General features: G+C 49.4%; 1 protein-coding gene across 1 annotated transcript; it reads left to right on the top strand.

Annotated features, from left to right (window-relative positions):
• The first annotated feature begins 22,285 nt into the window (after positions 1-22,285).
• Positions 22,286-25,199, top strand: LOC139534826 (uncharacterized). Its single transcript, XM_071334281.1, has 2 exons — positions 22,286-22,297; positions 23,298-25,199. The coding sequence occupies exons 1-2, from the start codon at positions 22,286-22,288 to the stop codon at positions 25,197-25,199; spliced, it is 1,914 nt and encodes a 637-aa protein (XP_071190382.1).
• Positions 25,200-25,454: the final 255 nt, after the last annotated feature.

The following is a 25,454-nucleotide window of genomic DNA, read 5'->3' on the forward strand; positions in this document are numbered from 1 at the left end:
TACAGCACAGTAAACAGCACCACTACAGTAAACAGCACCACTACAGCACAGTAAACAGTACCACTACAGTACAGTAAACAGCACCACTACAGCACAGTAAACAGCACCACTACAGCACAGTAAACAGCACCACTACAGCACAGTAAACAGCACCACTACAGCACCACTACAGCACAGTAAACAGCACCACTACAGTACAGTAAACAGCACCACTACAGTACAGTAAACAGCACCACTACAGCACCACTACAGCACAGTAAACAGCACCACTACAGTACAGTAAACAGCACCACTACAGCACAGTAAACAGCACCACTACAGTACAGTAAACAGCACCACTACAGCACAGTAAACAGCACCACTACAGCACAGTAAACAGCAACACTACAGTACAGTAAACAGCACCACTACAGTACAGTAAACAGCACCACTACAGCACCACTACAGCACAGTAAACAGCACCACTACAGTACAGTAAACAGCACCACTACAGTACAGTAAACAGCACCACTACAGTACAGTAAACAGCACCACTACAGTACAGTAAACAGCACCACTACAGTACAGTAAACAGCACCACTACAGCACCACTACAGTACAGTAAACAGCACCACTACAGTACAGTAAACAGCACCACTACAGCACCACTACAGCACAGTAAACAGCACCACTACAGTACAGTAAACAGCACCACTGCAGTACAGTAAACAGCACCACTACAGTACAGTAAACAGCACCACTACAGCACAGTAAACAGCACCACTACAGTACAGTAAACAGCACCACTACAGCACAGTAAACAGCACCACTACAGCACAGTAAACAGCACCACTACAGTACAGTAAACAGCACCACTACACCACAGTAAACAGCACCACTACAGCACATTAAACAGCACCACTACAGCACCACTACAGTACAGTAAACAGCACCACTACAGTACAGTAAACAGCACCACTACAGTACAGTAAACAGCACCACTACAGTACAGTAAACAGCACCACTACAGCACAGTAAACATCACCACTACAGTACAGTAAACAGCACCACTACAGTACAGTAAACAGCACCACTACAGCACAGTAAACAGCACCACTACAGCACAGTAAACAGCACCACTACAGCACAGTAAACAGCACCACTACAGCACCACTACAGTACAGTAAACAGCACCACTACAGTACAGTAAACAGCACCACTACAGTACAGTAAACAGCACCACTACAGTACAGTAAACAGCACCACTACAGCACAGTAAACAGCAACACTACAGTACAGTAAACAGCACCACTACAGTACAGTAAACAGCACCACTACAGCACAGTAAACAGCACCACTACAGCACAGTAAACAGCACCACTACAGCACAGTAAACAGCACCACTACAGTACAGTAAACAGCACCACTACAGTACAGTAAACAGCACCACTACAGTACAGTAAACAGCACCACTACAGTACAGTAAACAGCACCACTACAGTACAGTAAACAGCACCACTACAGCACAGTAAACAGCACCACTACAGCACAGTAAACAGCACCATTACAGCACCACTACAGTACAGTAAACAGCACCACTACAGCACAGTAAACAGCACCACTACAGCACAGTAAACAGCACCACTACAGCACCACTACAGTACAGTAAACAGCACCACTACAGTACAGTAAACAGCACCACTACAGTACAGTAAACAGCACCACTACAGTACAGTAAACAGCACCACTACAGCACAGTAAACAGCACCACTACAGTACAGTAAACAGCACCACTACAGTACAGTAAACAGCACCACTACAGCACAGTAAACAGCACCACTACAGCACAGTAAACAGCACCACTACAGCACAGTAAACAGCACCACTACAGCACCACTACAGTACAGTAAACAGCACCACTACAGTACAGTAAACAGCACCACTACAGTACAGTAAACAGCACCACTACAGTACAGTAAACAGCACCACTACAGTACAGTAAACAGCACCACTACAGCACAGTAAACAGCAACACTACAGTACAGTAAACAGCACCACTACAGCACAGTAAACAGCACCCCTACAGCACCACTACAGCACAGTAAACAGCACCACTACAGTACAGTAAACAGCACCACTACAGTACCACTACAGTAAACAGCACCACTACAGCACCACTACAGTAAACAGCACCACTACAGCACCACTACAGTAAACAGCACCACTACAGCACAGTAAACAGCACCACTACAGCACCATTACAGTAAACAGCACCACTACAGTACAGTAAACAGCACCACTACAGTACAGTAAACAGCACCACTACAGTACAGTAAACATCACCACTACAGTACAGTAAACAGCACCACTACAGCACAGTAAACAGCACCACTACAGTACAGTAAACAGCACCACTACAGTACAGTAAACATCACCACTACAGTACAGTAAACAGCACCACTACAGCACCACTACAGTACAGTAAACAGCACCACTACAGTACAGTAAACATCACCACTACAGTACAGTAAACAGCACCACTACAGCACCACTACAGTAAACAGCACCACTACAGTACAGTAAACAGCACCACTACAGTACAGTAAACAGCACCACTACAGTACAGTAAACAGCACCACTACAGCACAGTAAACAGCACCACTACAGGACAGTAAACAGCACCACTACAGCACCACTACAGTACAGTAAACAGCACCACTACAGTACAGTAAACAGCACCACTACAGTACAGTAAACAGCACCACTACAGTACAGTAAACAGCACCACTACAGCACAGTAAACAGCACCACTACAGTACAGTAAACAGCACCACTACAGCACCACTACAGTACAGTAAACAGCACCACTACAGTACAGTAAACAGCACCACTACAGCACAGTAAACAGCACCACTACAGTACAGTAAACAGCACCACTACAGCACAGTAAACAGCACCACTACAGGACAGTAAACAGCACCACTACAGCACCACTACAGTACAGTAAACAGCACCACTACAGTACAGTAAACAGCACCACTACAGCACAGTAAACAGCACCACTACACCACAGTAAACAGCACCACTACACCACAGTAAACAGCACCACTACAGTGACCTATAAAAAATATATTCAAACAAGCCTCAGTTTTCTCAGCACGTCTGACATTTTTTTTTCTGTATTTTTTATTTCACCTTTATTACATAATTTTACATAATTTTATTTTTTTATTTTATTTCACCTTTATTTAACCAGGTAGGCCAGTTGAGAACACGTTCTCATTTACAACTGAGACCTGGCCAAGATAAAGCAAAGCAGTGCGACACATACAACAACACAGAGTTACACATGGATTAAACAAACATACAGTCAATAATACAATAAAATAAGTCTATATACAGTGTGAGCAAATGAGGTAGGATAAGGGAGGTAAGGCAATAAATAGGCCATGGTGGCGAAGTAATTACAATATAGCAATTAAACACTGGAATGGTAGATGTGCAGAAGATGACTGTGCAAGTAGAGATACTGGGGTGCAAAGGAGCAAGGTAAATAAATAAATACAGTATAGTGATGAGGTAGTTGGATGGGCTGTTTACAGATGGGCTATGTACAGGTGCAGTGATCTGTGAGCTGCTCTGACAGCTGGTGCTTAAAGCTAGTGAGGGAGATATGAGTCTCCGGCTTCAATATCCCAAGTGCTGCTGGTTGACCACCCTCTTAAAGTCTAAATTAACTCTGAACTTTCCCCAACGTGTCATTTGACCAGACTCGTGCCGCTACATATATTAGACTGTTTGGCTCAACAGTGGAAGTCCATGAGCACATGATGATCCAGGACCGACACAGAGCAGCTGATCAAAGCCTTACTGAGGAACTACTGGACCCAGGGTGGTGGGGGGAGGGGGAAGCTACTTTCACCTCATTGGGCTCAGGATCAGCCACTGAGCTCTCTCTGTCTTTATGTCCCCTCTTGGTCTCTCTCTCTCTCCCTTTCTCTCTCTGTCTCTCTCTCTCTCCCTTTCTCTCTCTGTCTCTCTCTGTCTCTCTCTGTCTTTCTCTCTCTCTGTCTCTCTCTCTCTCTCAATTTCTCTCTCTGTCTCTCTCTCTCTCTCTTTCTCTCTCTGTCTCTCTCTGTCTCTCTCTCTCTGTCCTTCTCTCTCTCTCTCTCTCTCTCTCTCTCTCTCTCTCTCTCTCTCTCTCTCTCTCTCTCTCTCTCTCTCTCTCTCTCTCTCTCTCTCTCTCTCTCTCTCTCTCTCTCTCTCTCTCTCTCTCTCTCTCTCTCTCTCTCTCTCTCTCTCTCTCTCTCTCTCTCTCTCTCTCTCTCTCTCTCTCTCTCTCTGTCTCTCTCTGTCTCTCCCTCTGTCTTTCTCTCTCTCTCTCTCAATTCAATTCAATTCAATTCAATTGACTTTATTGACATGGCAAGTTCATTATTACTTACATTGTCAAAGTATACATATCGAAAAATAAAAATCTAATATATATATGTATATATATACAAAATATATATATATTTATATATAAATAAATGGTGGAACCAACAGCAATAATAATAGTAGTAGTGGACATGGGATTACCATTAATAACAGCTACAACAACAATATTAATCAGAACAACAATACATTAAAGCAACAGTAGTAGACCAGTGTCAACATGACTTGAGAAGACATATGACCTGGTATGAAAGACAAAACAAAACTAAGCTAAATGGGAAATATTATCAACATTACTTTGCATTTTTCACTGGCTGTCCCTCAGGTTGTGGCAGGAGGACACATATTTGGCTGCCAAAACTGCACATTTTGGCTTTTCACCCAATAAATATTTGATTTTTTCTTCATCTTTTATAGTTTCAAATTCTTTGTATTGAGTTATAATTTTGGGAAAGAAATATGCTCTTAGGTCTGAGTATTTGTCACAGTGTAGTAGGAAATGCACCTCTGTCTCTACCTCTCCCCTGGAGCAGAGTGAGCACAGCCTGTCCTCTCTGGGCAGCCAGGTTTGTCTGTGACGACCGGTCTCTATAGCCAGACTGTGTTCACTGAGTCTGTACCTAGTCAATGTTTTCCTCAGTTTTCTATCAGTCACAGTGGTCAGATAGTCTGCCACCATGTACTGTCTGTTTAGAGACAAATAGCATTGAAGTTTACTTTGATTTTTTGTGGTGTCTTTCCAATAGGTTATATATTTTTCTTTTTGTTTTGTGATGATTTGGTTGGGCCAGATTTTCTGAGGGCTGTCCCGAGGCTCTATGGGGTTGGTTTGGGTTGGTGAACTGAGCCTCAGAACTAGCTGGCTGAGGGGACTCTTCTCTGGTTTCATCTCTTGACATTGTAGAGCTGTGTGATGGAATGTTTTGGGGTCACTTGTTTTTAGATGGTTGTAAAATTTGATGGCTCTTTTTTCTATTCGAATGAGGAGGGGGTATTGGCCCAATTCTGCCCTACATGCGTTATTTGGAGTTTTTCTTTGTACTTGCAAAACAGTCTTGCAAAACTCTGCATGCAATATTTCAATTGGATGTTTGTCCCATTTGGTAAATTCATTATTAGAGAGTGGACCCCATACTTCACTACCATATAGAGCAATTGGTTCTATAACTGATTGAAAAATTTTGAGCCAGATTCTAATTGGAATTTCAATTTTGATGTTCCTTTTAATGGCATAGAATGCTCTTCTTGCTTTGTCTCTCAGCTCATTCACAGCCATGTGAAAGCTACCTGTGTTGCTGATATTTAGTCCTAGATATGTGTAGTTTTTGGTGTGTTCTAATAGAACTGTGTCCAAATAGAATTTATATTTGTCATCCTTATTTCCCGACCTTTTTTGGAATATCATTATATTTGTTTTTTTTAGGTTAACGGTCAGAGCCCAGGTCTGACAGAACCTGTGAAGACGATCTAGGTGCTGCTGTAACCCCTCTTTAGTGGGAGACAGCAGCACCAGGTCATCTGCGTACAGCAGACATTTGATTTCAGTGTTGTGTAGGGTGATACCAGGTGCTGCCGATTCTTCTAATATTTTTGCCAATTCATTAATGTAGATGTTAAATAATGTTGGACTTATTGGGCAGCCCTGTTTCACTCCACGCCCCTGAGAGAAGAAGTCTGTTTGCTTGTTGCCAATTTTAACCACACATTTGTTTTTAGTGTACATTGATTTAATAAAATCATATGTTTTCCCTCCAATACCACTTTCTATTAGTTTATAAAAAAGACCTTCGTGCCAAATTGAATCAAATGCTTTCTTGAAATCTACAAAACACGAGTAGATTTTGCCTTTGTTTTGGTTAACTTGTTTATCAATTAGAGTGTGGAGGGTGTAAATGTGGTCTGTTGTACGATAATTTTTTAGAAATCCAATCTGGCTTCTGCTCAGGACGTTGTGTTCGTCAAGGAAATGATGTAGTCTGCTATTTATAATACTGCAGAGAATTTTCCCCAAGTTGCTGTTAACGCAAATTCCTCTGTAATTATTTGGGTCAAATTTGTCTCCATTTTTATAGATTGGTGTGATCAATCCCTGGTTCCAAATATCGGGGAAAATACCTGCAGTGAGGATAATGTTGAAGAGTTTGAGTATAGCCAATTTGAATTTGTGGTCTGTATATTTGATCATTTCATTTAAAATACCATCAGCACCACAGGCCTTTTTGGGTTGGAGATTGCATAGTTTTTCCAATAATTCTTCTTCTGTAATTGGGGTATCCACAGGATTCTGATAGTCTGACTATCTCTCTCTCTCTCTCTCTCTGTCTCTCTCTGTCTCTCCCTCTGTCTTTCTCTCTCTCTCTCTCCCTTTCTCTCTCTGTCTCTCTCTGTCTCTCTCTGTCTTTCTCTCTCTCTCTCTCTCTCTCTCTCTCAATTTCTCTCTCTGTCTCTCTCTCTCTCTCTTTCTCTCTCTGTCTCTCTCTGTCTCTCTCTCTCTGTCCCTCTCTCTCTCTCTCTCTCTCTCTCTCTCTCTCTCTCTGTCTCTCTCTCTCTCTCTCTCTCTCTCTCTCTCTCTCTCTCTCTCTCTCTCTCTCTCTCTCTCTCTCTCTCTCTCTCTCTCTCTCTCTCTCTCTGTCTCTCTCTCTCTCTCTCTCTGTCTTTCTCTCTCTCTCTCTCCCTCTTTCTCTCTCTGTCTCTCCCTCTTGCTCTCTCTGTCTCTCCCTCTTTCTCACTCTCTCTCTCTCTATGTCTCTCCCTCTTTCTCTCTCTCTCTCTCTCTCTGTCTCTCCCTATTTCTCACTCTCTCTCTCTCTCTGTCTCTCCCTCTTTCTCCTGCTCTGTCTCTCCCTCTTTCTCTCTCTCTTTCCCTCTTTCTCTGTCTCTCTCTCTGTCTCTCTCTCTCCCTCTTTCTCTCTCTCTCTCCCTGTTTCTCTCTCACTCTCTCTATCTGTCCCTCTCTCTCTCTCTCCCTTTTTCTCTCTCTCCCTCCACCACCATCTTTCTCTCTCTCTCCCTCCGGCTCCCTTTCTCTCCCACCACCACCATCTTTCTCTCTCTCTCCATCCGGCTCCCTTTCTCTCCCTCCACCACCATTTTTCTCTCTCTCTTTATCTCTCTCACCCCTGTGTCTATCCCCTCCCTCTCTCTCTCTCTTTCTATCCATCTCTCTCTCTCTCTTTCTATCCATCTCTCTCTCTCTCTCTTTCTATCCATCTATCTCTCTCTCTCTTTCTATCCATCTCTCTCTCGCTCTCTTTCTATCCATCTCTCTCTCCCTCTCTCTCTCTCTTTCTATCCATCTCTCCATGTCTCTCTCCACTGAGCCTTTACAGGGCTCTAGATCACTGGAAGGCTGGAGGGGGAAGTGTTATGACACGTGGAGATGAGCAACTTCAAAGGTGCTGCTGGCCGCCACCTAATTACATACTGGACAGGCCAGAGAGAGATCGTCACTACATACTGGACAGGCCAGAGAGAGACAGGCCAGAGAGAGATCGTCACTACATACTGGACAGGCCAGAGAGAGATCGTCACTACATACTGGACAGGCCAGAGAGAGATCGTCACTACATACTGGACAGGCCAGAGAGAGGGAGAGTCACTACATACTGGACAGGCCAGAGAGAGGGAGAGTCACTACATACTGGACAGGCCAGAGAGAGGGAGAGTCACTACATACTGGACAGGCCAGAGAGAGGGAGAGTCATTACATACTGGACAGGCCAGAGAGAGATCGTCACTACATACTGGACAGGCCAGAGAGAGGGAGAGTCACTACATACTGGACAGGCCAGAGAGAGGGAGAGTCACTACATACTGGACAGGCCAGAGAGAGGGAGGGGTGAGGTATTAGGATGAGAAAGGAGGGATGGATGAGGTATTAGGATGAGAAAGGAGGGATGGATGAGGTATTAGGATGAGAAAGGAGGGATGGGGTGAGGTATTAGGATGAGAAAGGAGGGAGGGGGTGAGGTATTAGGATGAGAAAGGAGGGAGGGGGTGAGGTATTAGGATAAGAATGGAGGGATGGGGGTGAGGTATTAGGATGAGAAAGGGGGGAGGGGGTGAGGTATTAGGATGAGAAAGGAGGGAGGGGTGAGGTATTAGGATGAGAATGGAGGAATGGGGTGAGGTATTAGGATGAGAAAGGAGGGAAGGGTGAGGTATTAGGATGAGAAAGGAGGGAGGGGGTGAGGTATTAGGATGAGAAAGGAGGGATGGATGAGGTATTAGGATGAGAAAGGAGGGAGGGGTGAGGTATTAGGATGAGAAAGGAGGGAGGGGTGAGGTATTAGGATGAGAAAGGAGGGAGGGGGTGAGGTATTAGGATGAGAAAGGAGGGAGGGGGTGAGGTATTAGGATGAGAAAGGAGGGAGGGGTGAGGTATTAGGATGAGAAAGAAGGGAAGGGTGGGGTATTAGGATGAGAAAGGAGGGATGGATGAGGTATTAGGATGAGAAAGGAGGGATGGATGAGGTATTAGGATGAGAAAGGAGGGATGGGGTGAGGTATTAGGATGAGAAAGGAGGGATGGATGAGGTATTAGGATGAGAAAGGAGGGATGGATGAGGTATTAGGATGAGAAAGGAGGGATGGGGTGAGGTATTAGGATGAGAAAGGAGGGAGGGGGTGAGGTATTAGGATGAGAAAGGAGGGATGGGTGAGGTATTAGGATGATAAAGGAGGGAGGGGGTGAGGTATTAGGATGAGAAAGGAGGGATGGATGAGGTATTAGGATGAGAATGGAGGGATGGATGAGGTATTAGGATGAGAAAGGAGGGATGGATGAGGTATTAGGATGAGAAAGGAGGGATGGGGTGAGGTATTAGGATGAGAAAGGAGGGATGGATGAGGTATTAGGATGAGAAAGGAGGGATGGATGAGTTATTAGGATGAGAAAGGAGGGAGGGGTGAGGTATTAGGATGAGAATGGAGGGATGGATGAGGTATTAGGATGAGAAAGGAGGGAGGGGGTGAGGTATTAGGATGAGAAAAGAGGGAGGGGTGAGGTATTAGGATGAGAAAGGAGGGATGGGGTGAGGTATTAGGATGAGAAAGGAGGGAGGGGGTGAGGTATTAGGATGAGAAAGGAGGGATGGGGTGAGGTATTAGGATGAGAAAGGAGGGAGGGGTGAGGTATTAGGATGAGAAAGGAGGGAGGGGGTGAGGTATTAGGATGAGAAAGGAGGGAGGGGTGAGGTATTAGGATGAGAAAGGAGGGAGGGGGTGAGGTATTAGGATGAGAAAGGAGGGAGGGGTGAGGTATTAGGATGAGAAAGGAGGGAGGGGGTGAGGTATTAGGATGAGAAAGGAGGGAGGGGGTGAGGTATTAGGATGAGAAAGGAGGGATGGATGAGGTATTAGGATGAGAAAGGAGGGATGGGGTGAGGTATTAGGATGAGAAAGGAGGGAGGGGTGAGGTATTAGGATGAGAAAGGAGGGATGGAGGGATGGGGTGAGGTATGGAGGGATGGGATGAGGAATGGAGGGATGGGGTGAGGTATTAGGATGAGAAAGGAGGGAGGGGTGAGGTATTAGGATGAGAAAGGAGGAAGGGGTGAGGTATTAGGATGAGAAAGGAGGGAGGGGTGAGGTATTAGGATGAGAAAGGAGGGAGGGGGTGAGGTATTAGGATGAGAAAGGAGGGAGGGGTGAGGTATTAGGATGAGAAAGGAGGGAGGGGGTGAGGTATTAGGATGAGAAAGGAGGGAGGGGGTGAGGTATTAGGATGAGAAAGGAGGGAGGGGTGAGGTATTAGGATGAGAAAGGAGGGATGGATGAGGTATTAGGATGAGAAAGGAGGGAGGGGGTGAGGTATTAGGATGAGAAAGGAGGGAGGGGGTGAGGTATTAGGATGAGAAAGGAGGGATGGATGAGGTATTAGGATGAGAAAGGAGGGATGGGGTGAGGTATTAGGATGAGAAAGGAGGGAGGGGTGAGGTATTAGGATGAGAAAGGAGGGATGGAGGGATGGGGTGAGGTATGGAGGGATGGGATGAGGAATGGAGGGATGGGGTGAGGTATTAGGATGAGAAAGGAGGGAGGGGTGAGGTATTAGGATGAGAAAGGAGGAAGGGGTGAGGTATTAGGATGAGAAAGGAGGGAGGGGTGAGGTATTAGGATGAGAAAGGAGGGATGGGGTGAGGTATTAGGATGAGAAAGGAGGGAGGGGTGAGGTATTAGGATGAGAAAGGAGGGAGGGGGTGAGGTATTAGGATGAGAAAGGAGGGAGGGGTGAGGTATTAGGATGAGAAAGGAGGGAGGGGGTGAGGTATTAGGATGAGAAAGGAGGGAGGGGTGAGGTATTAGGATGAGAAAGGAGGGAGGGGGTGAGGTATTAGGATGAGAAAGGAGGGAGGGGGTGAGGTATTAGGATGAGAAAGGAGGGATGGATGAGGTATTAGGATGAGAAAGGAGGGATGGGGTGAGGTATTAGGATGAGAAAGGAGGGAGGGGTGAGGTATTAGGATGAGAAAGGAGGGATGGAGGGATGGGGTGAGGTATGGAGGGATGGGATGAGGAATGGAGGGATGGGGTGAGGTATTAGGATGAGAAAGGAGGGAGGGGTGAGGTATTAGGATGAGAAAGGAGGAAGGGGTGAGGTATTAGGATGAGAAAGGAGGGAGGGGTGAGGTATTAGGATGAGAAAGGAGGGAGGGGGTGAGGTATTAGGATGAGAAAGGAGGGAGGGGTGAGGTATTAGGATGAGAAAGGAGGGAGGGGGTGAGGTATTAGGATGAGAAAGGAGGGAGGGGGTGAGGTATTAGGATGAGAAAGGAGGGAGGGGGTGAGGTATTAGGATGAGAAAGGAGGGATGGATGAGGTATTAGGATGAGAAAGGAGGGAGGGATGAGGTATTAGGATGAGAAAGGAGGGAGGGGGTGAGGTATTAGGATGAGAAAGGAGGGATGGATGAGGTATTAGGATGAGAAAGGAGGGATGGGGTGAGGTATTAGGATGAGAAAGGAGGGAGGGGTGAGGTATTAGGATGAGAAAGGAGGGATGGAGGGATGGGGTGAGGTATGGAGGGATGGGATGAGGAATGGAGGGATGGGGTGAGGTATTAGGATGAGAAAGGAGGGAGGGGTGAGGTATTAGGATGAGAAAGGAGGAAGGGGTGAGGTATTAGGATGAGAAAGGAGGGAGGGGTGAGGTATTAGGATGAGAAAGGAGGGATGGATGAGGTATTAGGATGAGAAAGGAGGGATGGGGTGAGGTATTAGGATGAGAAAGGAGGGAGGGGGTGAGGTATTAGGATGAGAATGGAGGGATGGGGGTGAGGTATTAGGATGATAAAGGAGGGAGGGGGTGAGGTATTAGGATGAGAAAGGAGGGATGGATGAGGTATTAGGATGAGAATGGAGGGATGGATGAGGTATTAGGATGAGAAAGGAGGGATGGATGAGGTATTAGGATGAGAAAGGAGGGATGGGGTGAGGTATTAGGATGAGAAAGGAGGGATGGATGAGGTATTAGGATGAGAAAGGAGGGATGGATGAGTTATTAGGATGAGAAAGGAGGGAGGGGTGAGGTATTAGGATGAGAATGGAGGGATGGATGAGGTATTAGGATGAGAAAGGAGGGAGGGGGTGAGGTATTAGGATGAGAAAAGAGGGAGGGGTGAGGTATTAGGATGAGAAAGGAGGGATGGGGTGAGGTATTAGGATGAGAAAGGAGGGAGGGGGTGAGGTATTAGGATGAGAAAGGAGGGATGGGGTGAGGTATTAGGATGAGAAAGGAGGGAGGGGTGAGGTATTAGGATGAGAAAGGAGGGAGGGGGTTAGGTATTAGGATGAGAAAGGAGGGAGGGGTGAGGTATTAGGATGAGAAAGGAGGGAGGGGGTGAGGTATTAGGATGAGAAAGGAGGGAGGGGTGAGGTATTAGGATGAGAAAGGAGGGAGGGGGTGAGGTATTAGGATGAGAAAGGAGGGAGGGGGTGAGGTATTAGGATGAGAAAGGAGGGATGGATGAGGTATTAGGATGAGAAAGGAGGGATGGGGTGAGGTATTAGGATGAGAAAGGAGGGAGGGGTGAGGTATTAGGATGAGAAAGGAGGGATGGAGGGATGGGGTGAGGTATGGAGGGATGGGATGAGGAATGGAGGGATGGGGTGAGGTATTAGGATGAGAAAGGAGGGAGGGGTGAGGTATTAGGATGAGAAAGGAGGAAGGGGTGAGGTATTAGGATGAGAAAGGAGGGAGGGGTGAGGTATTAGGATGAGAAAGGAGGGAGGGGGTGAGGTATTAGGATGAGAAAGGAGGGAGGGGTGAGGTATTAGGATGAGAAAGGAGGGAGGGGGTGAGGTATTAGGATGAGAAAGGAGGGAGGGGGTGAGGTATTAGGATGAGAAAGGAGGGAGGGGTGAGGTATTAGGATGAGAAAGGAGGGATGGATGAGGTATTAGGATGAGAAAGGAGGGAGGGGGTGAGGTATTAGGATGAGAAAGGAGGGAGGGGTGAGGTATTAGGATGAGAAAGGAGGGATGGATGAGGTATTAGGATGAGAAAGGAGGGATGGGGTGAGGTATTAGGATGAGAAAGGAGGGAGGGGTGAGGTATTAGGATGAGAAAGGAGGGATGGAGGGATGGGGTGAGGTATGGAGGGATGGGATGAGGAATGGAGGGATGGGGTGAGGTATTAGGATGAGAAAGGAGGGAGGGGTGAGGTATTAGGATGAGAAAGGAGGGAGGGGTGAGGTATTAGGATGAGAAAGGAGGGAGGGGTGAGGTATTAGGATGAGAAAGGAGGGATGGATGAGGTATTAGGATGAGAAAGGAGGGATGGGGTGAGGTATTAGGATGAGAAAGGAGGGAGGGGGTGAGGTATTAGGATGAGAATGGAGGGATGGGGTGAGTTATTAGGATGAGAAAGGGGGGAGGGGGTGAGGTATTAGGATGAGAAAGGAGGGAGGGGTGAGGTATTAGGATGAGAATGGAGGAATGGGGTGAGGTATTAGGATGAGAAAGGAGGGAGGGGTGAGGTATTAGGATGAGAAAGGAGGGAGGGGGTGAGGTATTAGGATGAGAAAGGAGGGATGGATGAGGTATTAGGATGAGAAAGGAGGGAGGGGTGAGGTATTAGGATGAGAAAGGAGGGAGGGGTGAGGTATTAGGATGAGAAAGGAGGGAGGGGGTGAGGTATTAGGATGAGAAAGGAGGGAGGGGTGAGGTATTAGAATGAGAAAGGAGGGAGGGGGTGAGGTATTATGATGAGAAAGGAGGGAGGGGTGAGGTATTAGGATGAGAAAGAAGGGAAGGGTGGGGTATTAGGATGAGAAAGGAGGGATGGATGAGGTATTAGGATGAGAAAGGAGGGATGGATGAGGTATTAGGATGAGAAAGGAGGGATGGGGTGAGGTATTAGGATGAGAAAGGAGGGATGGATGAGGTATTAGGATGAGAAAGGAGGGATGGATGAGGTATTAGGATGAGAAAGGAGGGATGGGGTGAGGTATTAGGATGAGAAAGGAGGGAGGGGGTGAGGTATTAGGATGAGAGAGGAGGGATGGGTGAGGTATTAGGATGATAAAGGAGGGAGGGGGTGAGGTATTAGGATGAGAAAGGAGGGATGGATGAGGTATTAGGATGAGAATGGAGGGATGGATGAGGTATTAGGATGAGAAAGGAGGGATGGATGAGGTATTAGGATGAGAAAGGAGGGATGGGGTGAGGTATTAGGATGAGAAAGGAGGGATGGATGAGGTATTAGGATGAGAAAGGAGGGATGGATGAGGTATTAGGATGAGAAAGGAGGGAGGGGTGAGGTATTAGGATGAGAATGGAGGGATGGATGAGGTATTAGGATGAGAAAGGAGGGAGGGGGTGAGGTATTAGGATGAGAAAAGAGGGAGGGGTGAGGTATTAGGATGAGAAAGGAGGGATGGGGTGAGGTATTAGGATGAGAAAGGAGGGAGGGGATGAGGTATTAGGATGAGAAAGGAGGGAGGGGGTGAGGTATTAGGATGAGAAAGGAGGGAGGGGGTGAGGTATTAGGATGAGAAAGGAAGGAGGGGGTGAGGTATTAGGATGAGAAAGGAGGGATGGGGTGAGGTATTAGGATGAGAAAGGAGGGAGGGGTGAGGTATTAGGATGAGAAAGGAGGGAGGGGGTGAGGTATTAGGATGAGAAAGGAGGGAGGGGTGAGGTATTAGGATGAGAAAGGAGGGAGGGGGTGAGGTATTAGGATGAGAAAGGAGGGAGGGGTGAGGTATTAGGATGAGAAAGGAGGGAGGGGGTGAGGTATTAGGATGAGAAAGGAGGGAGGGGGTGAGGTATTAGGATGAGAAAGGAGGGATGGATGAGGAATTAGGATGAGAAAGGAGGGATGGGGTGAGGTATTAGGATGAGAAAGGAGGGAGGGGTGAGGTATTAGGATGAGAAAGGAGGGAGGGGGTGAGGTATTAGGATGAGAAAGGAGGGAGGGGGTGAGGTATTAGGATGAGAAAGGAGGGATGGATGAGGTATTAGGATGAGAAAGGAGGGATGGGGTGAGGTATTAGGATGAGAAAGGAGGGATGGAGGGATGGGGTGAGGTATGGAGGGATGGGATGAGGAATGGAGGGATGGGGTGAGGCATTAGGATGAGAAAGGAGGGAGGGGTGAGGTATTAGGATGAGAAAGGAGGAAGGGGTGAGGTATTAGGATGAGAAAGGAGGGAGGGGTTAGGTATTAGGATGAGAAAGGAGGGAGGGGGTGAGGTATTAGGATGAGAAAGGAGGGAGGGGTGAGGTATTAGGATGAGAAAGGAGGGAGGGGGTGAGGTATTAGGATGAGAAAGGAGGGAGGGGGTGAGGTATTAGGATGAGAAAGGAGGGAGGGGTGAGGTATTAGGATGAGAAAGGAGGGATGGATGAGGTATTAGGATGAGAAAGGAGGGAGGGGGTGAGGTATTAGGATGAGAAAGGAGGGAGGGGGTGAGGTATTAGGATGAGAAAGGAGGGATGGATGAGGTATTAGGATGAGAAAGGAGGGATGGGGTGAGGTATTAGGATGAGAAAGGAGGGAGGGGTGAGGTATTAGGATGAGAAAGGAGGGATGGAGGGATGGGGTGAGGTATGGAGGGATGGGATGAGGAATGGAGGGATGGGGTGAGGTATTAGGATGAGAAAGGAGGGAGGGGTGAGGTATTAGGATGAGAAAGGAGGAAGGGGTGAGGTATTAGGATGAGAAAGGAGGGAGGGGTGAGGTATTAGGATGAGAAAGGAGGGAGGGGGTGAGGTATTAGGATGAGAAAGGAGGGAGGGGTGAGGTATAAGGATGAGAAAGGAGGGAGGGGGTGAGGTATTAGGATGAGAAAGGAGGGAGGGGGTGAGGTATTAGGATGAGAAAGGAGGGAGGGGTGAGGTATTAGGATGAGAGAGGAGGGAGGGGGTGAGGTATTAGGATGAGAAAGGAGGGAGGGGGTGAGGTATTAGGATGAGAAAGGAGGGAGGGGATGAGGTATTAGGATGAGAAAGGAGGGAGGGGTGAGGTATTAGGATGAGAAAGGAGGGAGGGGGTGAGGTATTAGGATGAGAAAGGAGGGAGGGGGTGAGGTATTAGGATGAGAAAGGAGGGAGGGGGTGATGTATTAGGATGAGAAAGGAGGGAGGGGTGAGGTATTAGGATGAGAAAGGAGGGAGGGGTGAGGTATTAGGATGAGAAAGAAAGGAGGGAGGGGTGAGGTATTAGGATGAGAAAGGAGGGAGGGGGTGAGGTATTAGGATGAGAAAGGAGGGAGGGGTGAGGTATTAGGATGAGAGAGGAGGGAGAGGGTGAGGTATTAGGATGAGAAAGGAGGGAGGGGTGAGGTATTAGGATGAGAAAGGAGGAAGGGTGAGGTATTAGGATGAGAAAGGAGGGAGGGGGTGAGGTATTAGGATGAGAAAGGAGGGAGGGGTGAGGTATTAGGATGAGAAAGGAGGGAGGGGGTGAGGTATTAGGATGAGAAAGGAGGGAGGGGGTGAGGTATTAGGATGAGAAAGGAGGGAGGGGTGAGGTATTAGGATGAGAAAGGAGGGAGGGGGTGAGGTATTAGGATGAGATAGGAGGGAGGGGGTGAGGTATTAGGATGAGAAAGGAGGGAGGGGATGAGGTATTAGGATGAGAAAGGAGGGAGGGGTGAGGTATTAGGATGAGAAAGGAGGGAGGGGTGAGGTATTAGGATGAGAAAGGAGGGAGGGGTGAGGTATTAGGATGAGAAAGGAGGGAGGGGGTGAGGTATTAGGATGAGAAAGGAGGGAGGGGGTGAGGTATTAGGATGAGAAAGGAGGGATGGATGAGGTATTAGGATGAGAAAGGAGGGAGGGGGTGAGGTATTAGGATGAGAAAGGAGGGAGGGGTGAGGTATTAGGATGAGAAAGGAGGGATGGGGTGAGGTATTAGGATGAGAAAGGAGGGATGGGTGAGGTATTAGGATGAGAAAGGAGGGATGGGTGAGGTATTAGGATGAGAAAGGAGGGATGGGGTGAGGTATTAGGATGAGAAAGGAGGGAGGGGTGAGGTATTAGGATGAGAAAGGAGGGAGGGGTGAGGTATTAGGATGAGAATGGAGGGAGGGATGAGGTATTAGGATGAGAAAGGAGGGAGGGGGTGAGGTATTAGGATGAGAAAGGAGGGAGGGGTGAAGTATTAGGATGAGAAAGGAGGGATGGGGTGAGGTATTAGGATGAGAAAGGAGGGATGGGTGAGGTATTAGGATGAGAAAGGAGGGATGGGTGAGGTATTAGGATGAGAAAGGAGGGATGGGGTGAGGTATTAGGATGAGAAAGGAGGGAGGGGTGAGGTATTAGGATGAGAAAGAAGGGATGGATGAGGTATTAGGATGAGAAAGGAGGGATGGATAAGGTATTAGGATGAGAAAGGAGGGATGGGTGAGGTATTAGGATGAGAAAGGAGGGAGGGGGTGAGGTATTAGGATGAGAAAGGAGGGATGGATGAGGTATTAGGATGAGAAAGGAGGGAGGGGGTGAGGTATTAGGATGAGAAAGGAGGGAGGGGTGAGGTATTAGGATGAGAAAGGAGGGATGGGTGAGGTATTAGGATGAGAAAGGAGGGATGGGGTGAGGTATTAGGATGAGAAAGGAGGGAGGGGGTGAGGTATTAGGATGAGAAAGGAGGGAGGGGGTGAGGTATTAGGATGAGAAAGGAGGGAGGGGTGAGGTATTAGGATGAGAATGGAGGGATGGATGAGGTATTAGGATGAGAATGGAGGGATGGATGAGGTATTAGGATGAGAAAGGAGGGATGAATGAGGTATTAGGATGAGAAAGGAGGGATGGATGAGGTATTAGGATGAGAAAGGAGGGAGGGATGAGGTATTAGGATGAGAAAGGAGGGAGGGGGTGAGGTATTAGGATGAGAAAGGAGGGATGGATGAGGTATTAGGATGAGAAAGGAGGGATGGATGAGGTATTAGGATGAGAAAGGAGGGATGGATGAGGTATTAGGATGAGAAAGGAGGGATGGGGTGAGGTATTAGGATGAGAAAGGAGGGAGGGGGTGAGGTATTAGGATGAGAAAGGAGGGAGGGGTGAGGTATTAGGATGAGAGAGGAGGGAGGGGGTGAGGTATTAGGATGAGAAAGGAGGGAGGGGGTGAGGTATTAGGATGAGAAAGGAGGGAGGGGATGAGGTATTAGGATGAGAAAGGAGGGAGGGGTGAGGTATTAGGATGAGAAAGGAGGGAGGGGGTGAGGTATTAGGATGAGAAAGGAGGGAGGGGGTGAGGTATTAGGATGAGAAAGGAGGGAGGGGGTGATGTATTAGGATGAGAAAGGAGGGAGGGGTGAGGTATTAGGATGAGAAAGGAGGGAGGGGTGAGGTATTAGGATGAGAAAGAAAGGAGGGAGGGGTGAGGTATTAGGATGAGAAAGGAGGGAGGGGGTGAGGTATTAGGATGAGAAAGGAGGGAGGGGTGAGGTATTAGGATGAGAGAGGAGGGAGAGGGTGAGGTATTAGGATGAGAAAGGAGGGAGGGGTGAGGTATTAGGATGAGAAAGGAGGAAGGGTGAGGTATTAGGATGAGAAAGGAGGGAGGGGGTGAGGTATTAGGATGAGAAAGGAGGGAGGGGTGAGGTATTAGGATGAGAAAGGAGGGAGGGGGTGAGGTATTAGGATGAGAAAGGAGGGAGGGGGTGAGGTATTAGGATGAGAAAGGAGGGAGGGGTGAGGTATTAGGATGAGAAAGGAGGGAGGGGGTGAGGTATTAGGATGAGATAGGAGGGAGGGGGTGAGGTATTAGGATGAGAAAGGAGGGAGGGGATGAGGTATTAGGATGAGAAAGGAGGGAGGGGTGAGGTATTAGGATGAGAAAGGAGGGAGGGGTGAGGTATTAGGATGAGAAAGGAGGGAGGGGTGAGGTATTAGGATGAGAAAGGAGGGAGGCGGTGAGGTATTAGGATGAGAAAGGAGGGAGGGGGTGAGGTATTAGGCTGAGAAAGGAGGGATGGCTGAGGTATTAGGATGAGAAAGGAGGGAGGGGGTGAGGTATTAGGATGAGAAAGGAGGGAGGGGTGAGGTATTAGGATGAGAAACGAGGGATGGGGTGAGGTATTAGGATGAGAAAGGAGGGATGGGTGAGGTATTTGGATGAGAAAGGAGGGATGGGTGAGGTATTAGGATGAGAAAGGAGGGATGGGGTGAGGTATTAGGATGAGAAAGGAGGGAGGGGTGAGGTATTAGGATGAGAAAGGAGGGAGGGGTGAGGTATTAGGATGAGAATGGAGGGATGGATGAGGTATTAGGATGAGAAAGGAGGGAGGGGGTGAGGTATTAGGATGAGAAAGGAGGGAGGGGTGAGGTATTAGGATGAGAAAGGAGGGATGGGGTGAGGTATTAGGATGAGAAAGGAGGGATGGGTGAGGTATTAGGATGAGAAAGGAGGGATGGGTGAGGTATTAGGATGAGAAAGGAGGGATGGGGTGAGGTATTAGGATGAGAAAGGAGGGAGGGGGTGAGGTATTAGGATGAGAAAGAAGGGATGGATGAGGTATTAGGATGAGAAAGGAGGGATGGATAAGGTATTAGGATGAGAAAGGAGGGATGGGTGAGGTATTAGGATGAGAAAGGAGGGAGGGGGTGAGGTATTAGGATGAGAAAGGAGGGATGGATGAGGTATTAGGATGAGAAAGGAGGGAGGGGGTGAGGTATTAGGATGAGAAAGGAGGGAGGGGTGAGGTATTAGGATGAGAAAGGAGGGATGGGTGAGGTATTAGGATGAGAAAGGAGGGATGGGGTGAGGTATTAGGATGAGAAAGGAGGGAGGGGGTGAGGTATTAGGATGAGAAAGGAGGGAGGGGGTGAGGTATTAGGATGAGAAAGGAGGGAGGGGTGAGGTATTAGGATGAGAATGGAGGGATGGATGAGGTATTAGGATGAGAATGGAGGGATGGATGAGGTATTAGGATGAGAAAGGAGGGATGAATGAGGTATTAGGATGAGAAAGGAGGGATGGATGAGGTATTAGGATGAGAAAGGAGGGAGGGATGAGGTATTAGGATGAGAAAGGAGGGAGGGGGTGAGGTATTAGGATGAGAAAGGAGGGATGGGTGAGGTATTAGGATGAGAAAGGAGGGAGGGGGTGAGGTATTAGGATGAGAAAGGAGGGAGGGGTGAGGTATTAGGATGAGAGAGGAGGGAGGGGGTGAGGTATTAGGATGAGAAAGGAGGGAGGGGGTGAGGTATTAGGATGAGAAAGGAGGGAGGGGATGAGGTATTAGGATGAGAAAGGAGGGAGGGGTGAGGTATTAGGATGAGAAAGGAGGGAGGGGGTGAGGTATTAGGATGAGAAAGGAGGGAGGGGGTGAGGTATTAGGATGAGAAAGGAGGGAGGGGGTGATGTATTAGGATGAGAAAGGAGGGAGGGGTGAGGTATTAGGATGAGAAAGGAGGGAGGGGTGAGGTATTAGGATGAGAAAGAAAGGAGGGAGGGGTGAGGTATTAGGATGAGAAAGGAGGGAGGGGGTGAGGTATTAGGATGAGAAAGGAGGGAGGGGTGAGGTATTAGGATGAGAGAGGAGGGAGAGGGTGAGGTATTAGGATGAGAAAGGAGGGAGGGGTGAGGTATTAGGATGAGAAAGGAGGAAGGGTGAGGTATTAGGATGAGAAAGGAGGGAGGGGGTGAGGTATTAGGATGAGAAAGGAGGGAGGGGTGAGGTATTAGGATGAGAAAGGAGGGAGGGGGTGAGGTATTAGGATGAGAAAGGAGGGAGGGGGTGAGGTATTAGGATGAGAAAGGAGGGAGGGGTGAGGTATTAGGATGAGAAAGGAGGGAGGGGGTGAGGTATTAGGATGAGATAGGAGGGAGGGGTGAGGTATTAGGATGAGAAAGCAGGGAGGGGATGAGGTATTAGGATGAGAAAGGAGGGAGGGGTGAGGTATTAGGATGAGAAAGGAGGGAGGGGTGAGGTATTAGGATGAGAAAGGAGGGAGGGGTGAGGTATTAGGATGAGAAAGGAGGGAGGGGGTGAGGTATTAGGATGAGAAAGGAGGGAGGGGGTGAGGTATTAGGATGAGAAAGGAGGGATGGATGAGGTATTAGGATGAGAAAGGAGGGAGGGGGTGAGGTATTAGGATGAGAAAGGAGGGAGGGGTGAGGTATTAGGATGAGAAAGGAGGGATGGGGTGAGGTATTAGGATGAGAAAGGAGGGATGGGTGAGGTATTAGGATGAGAAAGGAGGGATGGGTGAGGTATTAGGATGAGAAAGGAGGGATGGGGTGAGGTATTAGGATGAGAAAGGTGTGAGGGGTGAGGTATTAGGATGAGAAAGGAGGGAGGGGTGAGGTATTAGGATGAGAATGGAGGGATGGATGAGGTATTAGGATGAGAAAGGAGGGAGGGGGTGAGGTATTAGGATGAGAAAGGAGGGAGGGGGGGGTGAGGTATTAGGATGAGAAAGGAGGGATGGGGTGAGGTATTAGGATGAGAAAGGAGGGATGGGTGAGGTATTAGGATGAGAAAGGAGGGATGGGGTGAGGTATTAGGATGAGAAAGGAGGGAGGGGGTGAGGTATTAGGATGAGAAAGAAGGGATGGATGAGGTATTAGGATGAGAAAGGAGGGATGGATAAGGTATTAGGATGAGAAAGGAGGGATGGGTGAGGTATTAGGATGAGAAAGGAGGGAGGGGGTGAGGTATTAGGATGAGAAAGGAGGGATGGATGAGGTATTAGGATGAGAAAGGAGGGAGGGGGTGAGGTATTAGGATGAGAAAGGAGGGAGGGGTGAGGTATTAGGATGAGAAAGGAGGGATGGGTGAGGTATTAGGATGAGAAAGGAGGGATGGGGTGAGGTATTAGGATGAGAAAGGAGGGAGGGGGTGAGGTATTAGGATGAGAAAGGAGGGAGGGGTGAGGTATTAGGATGAGAAAGGAGGGAGGGGTGAGGTATTAGGATGAGAATGGAGGGATGGATGAGGTATTAGGATGAGAATGGAGGGATGGATGAGGTATTAGGATGAGAAAGGAGGGATGAATGAGGTATTAGAATGAGAAAGGAGGGATGGATGAGGTATTAGGATGAGAAAGGAGGGAGGGATGAGGTATTAGGATGAGAAAGGAGGGAGGGGGTGAGGTATTAGGATGAGAAAGGAGGGATGGATGAGGTATTAGGATGAGAAAGGAGGGATGGATGAGGTATTAGGATGAGAAAGGAGGGATGGATGAGGTATTAGGATGAGAAAGGAGGGATGGGGTGAGGTATTAGGATGAGAAAGGAGGGAGGGGGTGAGGTATTAGGATGAGAAAGGAGGGAGGGGGTGAGGTATTAGGATGAGAAAGGAGGGAGGGGGTGAGGTATTAGGATGAGAAAGGAGTGATGGGTGAGGTATTAGGATGAGAAAGGAGGGATGGATGAGGTATTAGGATGAGAAAGGAGGGATGGATGAGGTATTAGGATGAGAAAGGAGGTCAGTTGGTCGGTCGGTCGGTCGGTCGGTCGGTCGGTCGGTCGGTCGGTTGGTCTGTTGGTCGGGGGTTTATGAGTCTACAGTCGTGGCCAAAAGTTTTGAGAATGACATTTGTTTCCACAAAGTTTGCTGCTTCAGTGTCTTTAGATATTTTTGTCAGATGTTACTATGGAATACCGAAGTATAATTACAAGCATTTCATAAGTGTCAAAGGCTTTTATTGACAATAACATGAAGTTGCAGAATCAATATTTGCAGTGGTGACCCTTCTTTTTCAAGACCTCTGCAATCTGCCCTGGCATGCTGTCAATTAACTTCTGGGCCACATCCTGACTGATGGCAGCCCATTCTTGAATAATCAATGCTTGGAGTTTGTCAGAATTTGTGGGTTTTTGTTTGTCCACCTGCCTCTTGAGGATTGACCACATGTTCTCAATGGGATTAAGGTCTGGGGAGTTTCCTGGCCATGGACCCAAAATATCGATGTTTTGTTCCCCGAGCCACTTAGTTATCACGTTTGCCTTATGGCAAGGTGCTCCATCATGCTGGGAAAGGCATTGTTCTGGCATTGAAATGCAGTGGAAATGTTTTTGGCGATTCAGTTCATTTGCATGGCAAAGAGGGACTTTGTAATTAATTGCAATTCATCTGATCACTTTTCATAATATTCTGGAGTATTTGCAAATTGCCATCATACAAACTGAGGCAGCAGACTTTTTGAAAATTAATATTTGTGTCATTCTCAAAACTTTTGGCCACGACTGTACAGTTAGAAGAGAGACTGCAGTAACTTGATCCTTGATTTAATAATGTTTGGTAAAACGTTGTAAAACGTTGGCGAACACGGTCGTGCGTCGTGCCAATAGGGCACAAGAGGTGGAAACTCTGAGGAAGATGTTCTTCACGGCTCTGATCAGGACGATTACATCCCACAAGATGTTGAGCAACAGATGACTGATGTTTTGGGGTGTTTCTACGAAGACATAAATTCACCCCACAGTACTTCATTTCTCTACAACCCCGACCCACCCCGCTTCACAACCCGGACCCACCCCGCTTCACAACCCGGACCCACCCCGCTCCACAACCCCGACCCACCCCGCTCCACAACCCCGACCCACCCCACTTCACAACCCTGACCCACCCCACTTCACATCCCGGACCCACCCCGCTCCACAACCCCGACCCACCCCGCTTCACAACCCCGACCCACCCCACTCCACAACCCCGACCCACTCCGCTTCACAACCCCGACCCTCCCTGCTTCACAACCCCGACCCACCCCACTTCACAACCCCGACCCACCCCGCTTCACATCCCGGACCCACCCCGCTCCACAACCCCGACCCACCCCGCTCCACAACCCCGACCCACCCCGCTCCACAACCCCGACCCACCCCGCTCCACAACCCCGACCCACCCCGCTCCACAACCCCGACCCACCCCGCTTCACAACCCCGACCCACCCCGCTCCACAACCCCGACCCACCCCACTCCACAACCCCGACCCACCCCACTCCACAACCCCGACCCACCCCACTCCACAACCCCGACCCACCCCACTCCACAACCCCGACCCACCCCACTCCACAACCCCGACCCACCCCGCTCCACAACCCCGACCCACCCCGCTCCACAACCCCGACCCACCCCGCTCCACAACCCCGACCCACCCCGCTCCACAACCCCGACCCACCCCGCCCCACAACCCCGACCCACCCCGCTTCACAACCCCGACCCACCCCGCCCCACAACCCCGACCCACCCCGCTTCACAACCCCGACCCACCCCGCTCCACAACCCCGACCCACCCCGCCTCACAACCCCGACCCACCCCACTTCACAACCCCGACCCACCCCACTTCACATCCCGGACCCACCCCGCTCCACAACCCCGACCCACCCCGCTTCACAACCCCGACCCACCCCACTCCACAACCCCGACCCACTCCGCTTCACAACCCCGACCCTCCCTGCTTCACAACCCCGACCCACCCCGCTTCACAACCCCCGACCCACCCCACTCCACAACCCTGACCCACCCCGCCTCACAACCCCGACCCACCCCACTTCACAACCCCGACCCACCCCGCTTCACAACCCCGACCCACCGTGCTTCACAACCCGGACCCACCCCGCTTCACAACCCCGACCCACCCCGCTCCACAACCCCGACCCACCCCGCCTCACAACCCCGACCCACCCCACTTCACAACCCCGACCCACCCCACTTCACATCCCGGACCCACCCCGCTCCACAACCCCGACCCACCCCGCTTCACAACCCCGACCCACCCCACTCCACAACCCCGACCCACCCCACTCCACAACCCTGACCCACCCCGCTTCACAACCCCGACCCACCCCACTCCACAACCCCGACCCACCCCGCTTCACAACCCCGACCCACCGTGCTTCACAACCCAGACCCACCCCGCTTCACAACCCCGACCCACCCCGCTTCACAACCCCGACCCACCCTGCTTCACTACCCCGACCCACCCCGCTCCACAACCCCGACCCACCCCACTCCACAACCCCGACCCACCCCGCTCCACAACCCCCGACCCACCCCGCTCCACAACCCCGACCCACCCCGCTTCACAACCCCGACCCACCCTGCTCCACAACCCCGACCCACCCCACTCCACAACCCAGACCCACCCCGCTTCACAACCCTGACCCACCCCGCTTCACAACTCCGACCCACCCCGCTTCACAACCCCGACCCACCCCGCTCCACAACCCCGACCCACCCCGCTTCACAACCCCGACCCACCCTGCTTCACAACCCCGACCCACCCCACCCCACAACCCTGACCCACCACGCTTCACAACCCTGACCCACCCCGCTTCACAACCCCGACCCACTTTTCCTAGAATAGCAAAGTGCTTCATTTGATTCAATTCTAGAACTCCCTACAGCTACAACTCTGGGCTCTAACCATAACCGCGACCCACCCCTACAGCTACAGCTCTGGGCTCTAACCATAACCGTGACCCACCCCTACAGCTCTGGGCTCTAACCATAACCGTGACCCACCCCTACAGCTACAGCTCTGGGCTCTAACCATAACCGTGACCCACCCCTACAGCTACAGCTCTCGGCTCTAACCATAACCGCGACCCACCCCTACAGCTACAGCTCTGGGCTCTA

The sequence above is a fragment of the Salvelinus alpinus genome, chromosome 11, assembly GCF_045679555.1.
Source record: "Salvelinus alpinus chromosome 11, SLU_Salpinus.1, whole genome shotgun sequence".
In the NCBI taxonomy this organism is placed as follows: domain Eukaryota; kingdom Metazoa; phylum Chordata; class Actinopteri; order Salmoniformes; family Salmonidae; genus Salvelinus; species Salvelinus alpinus.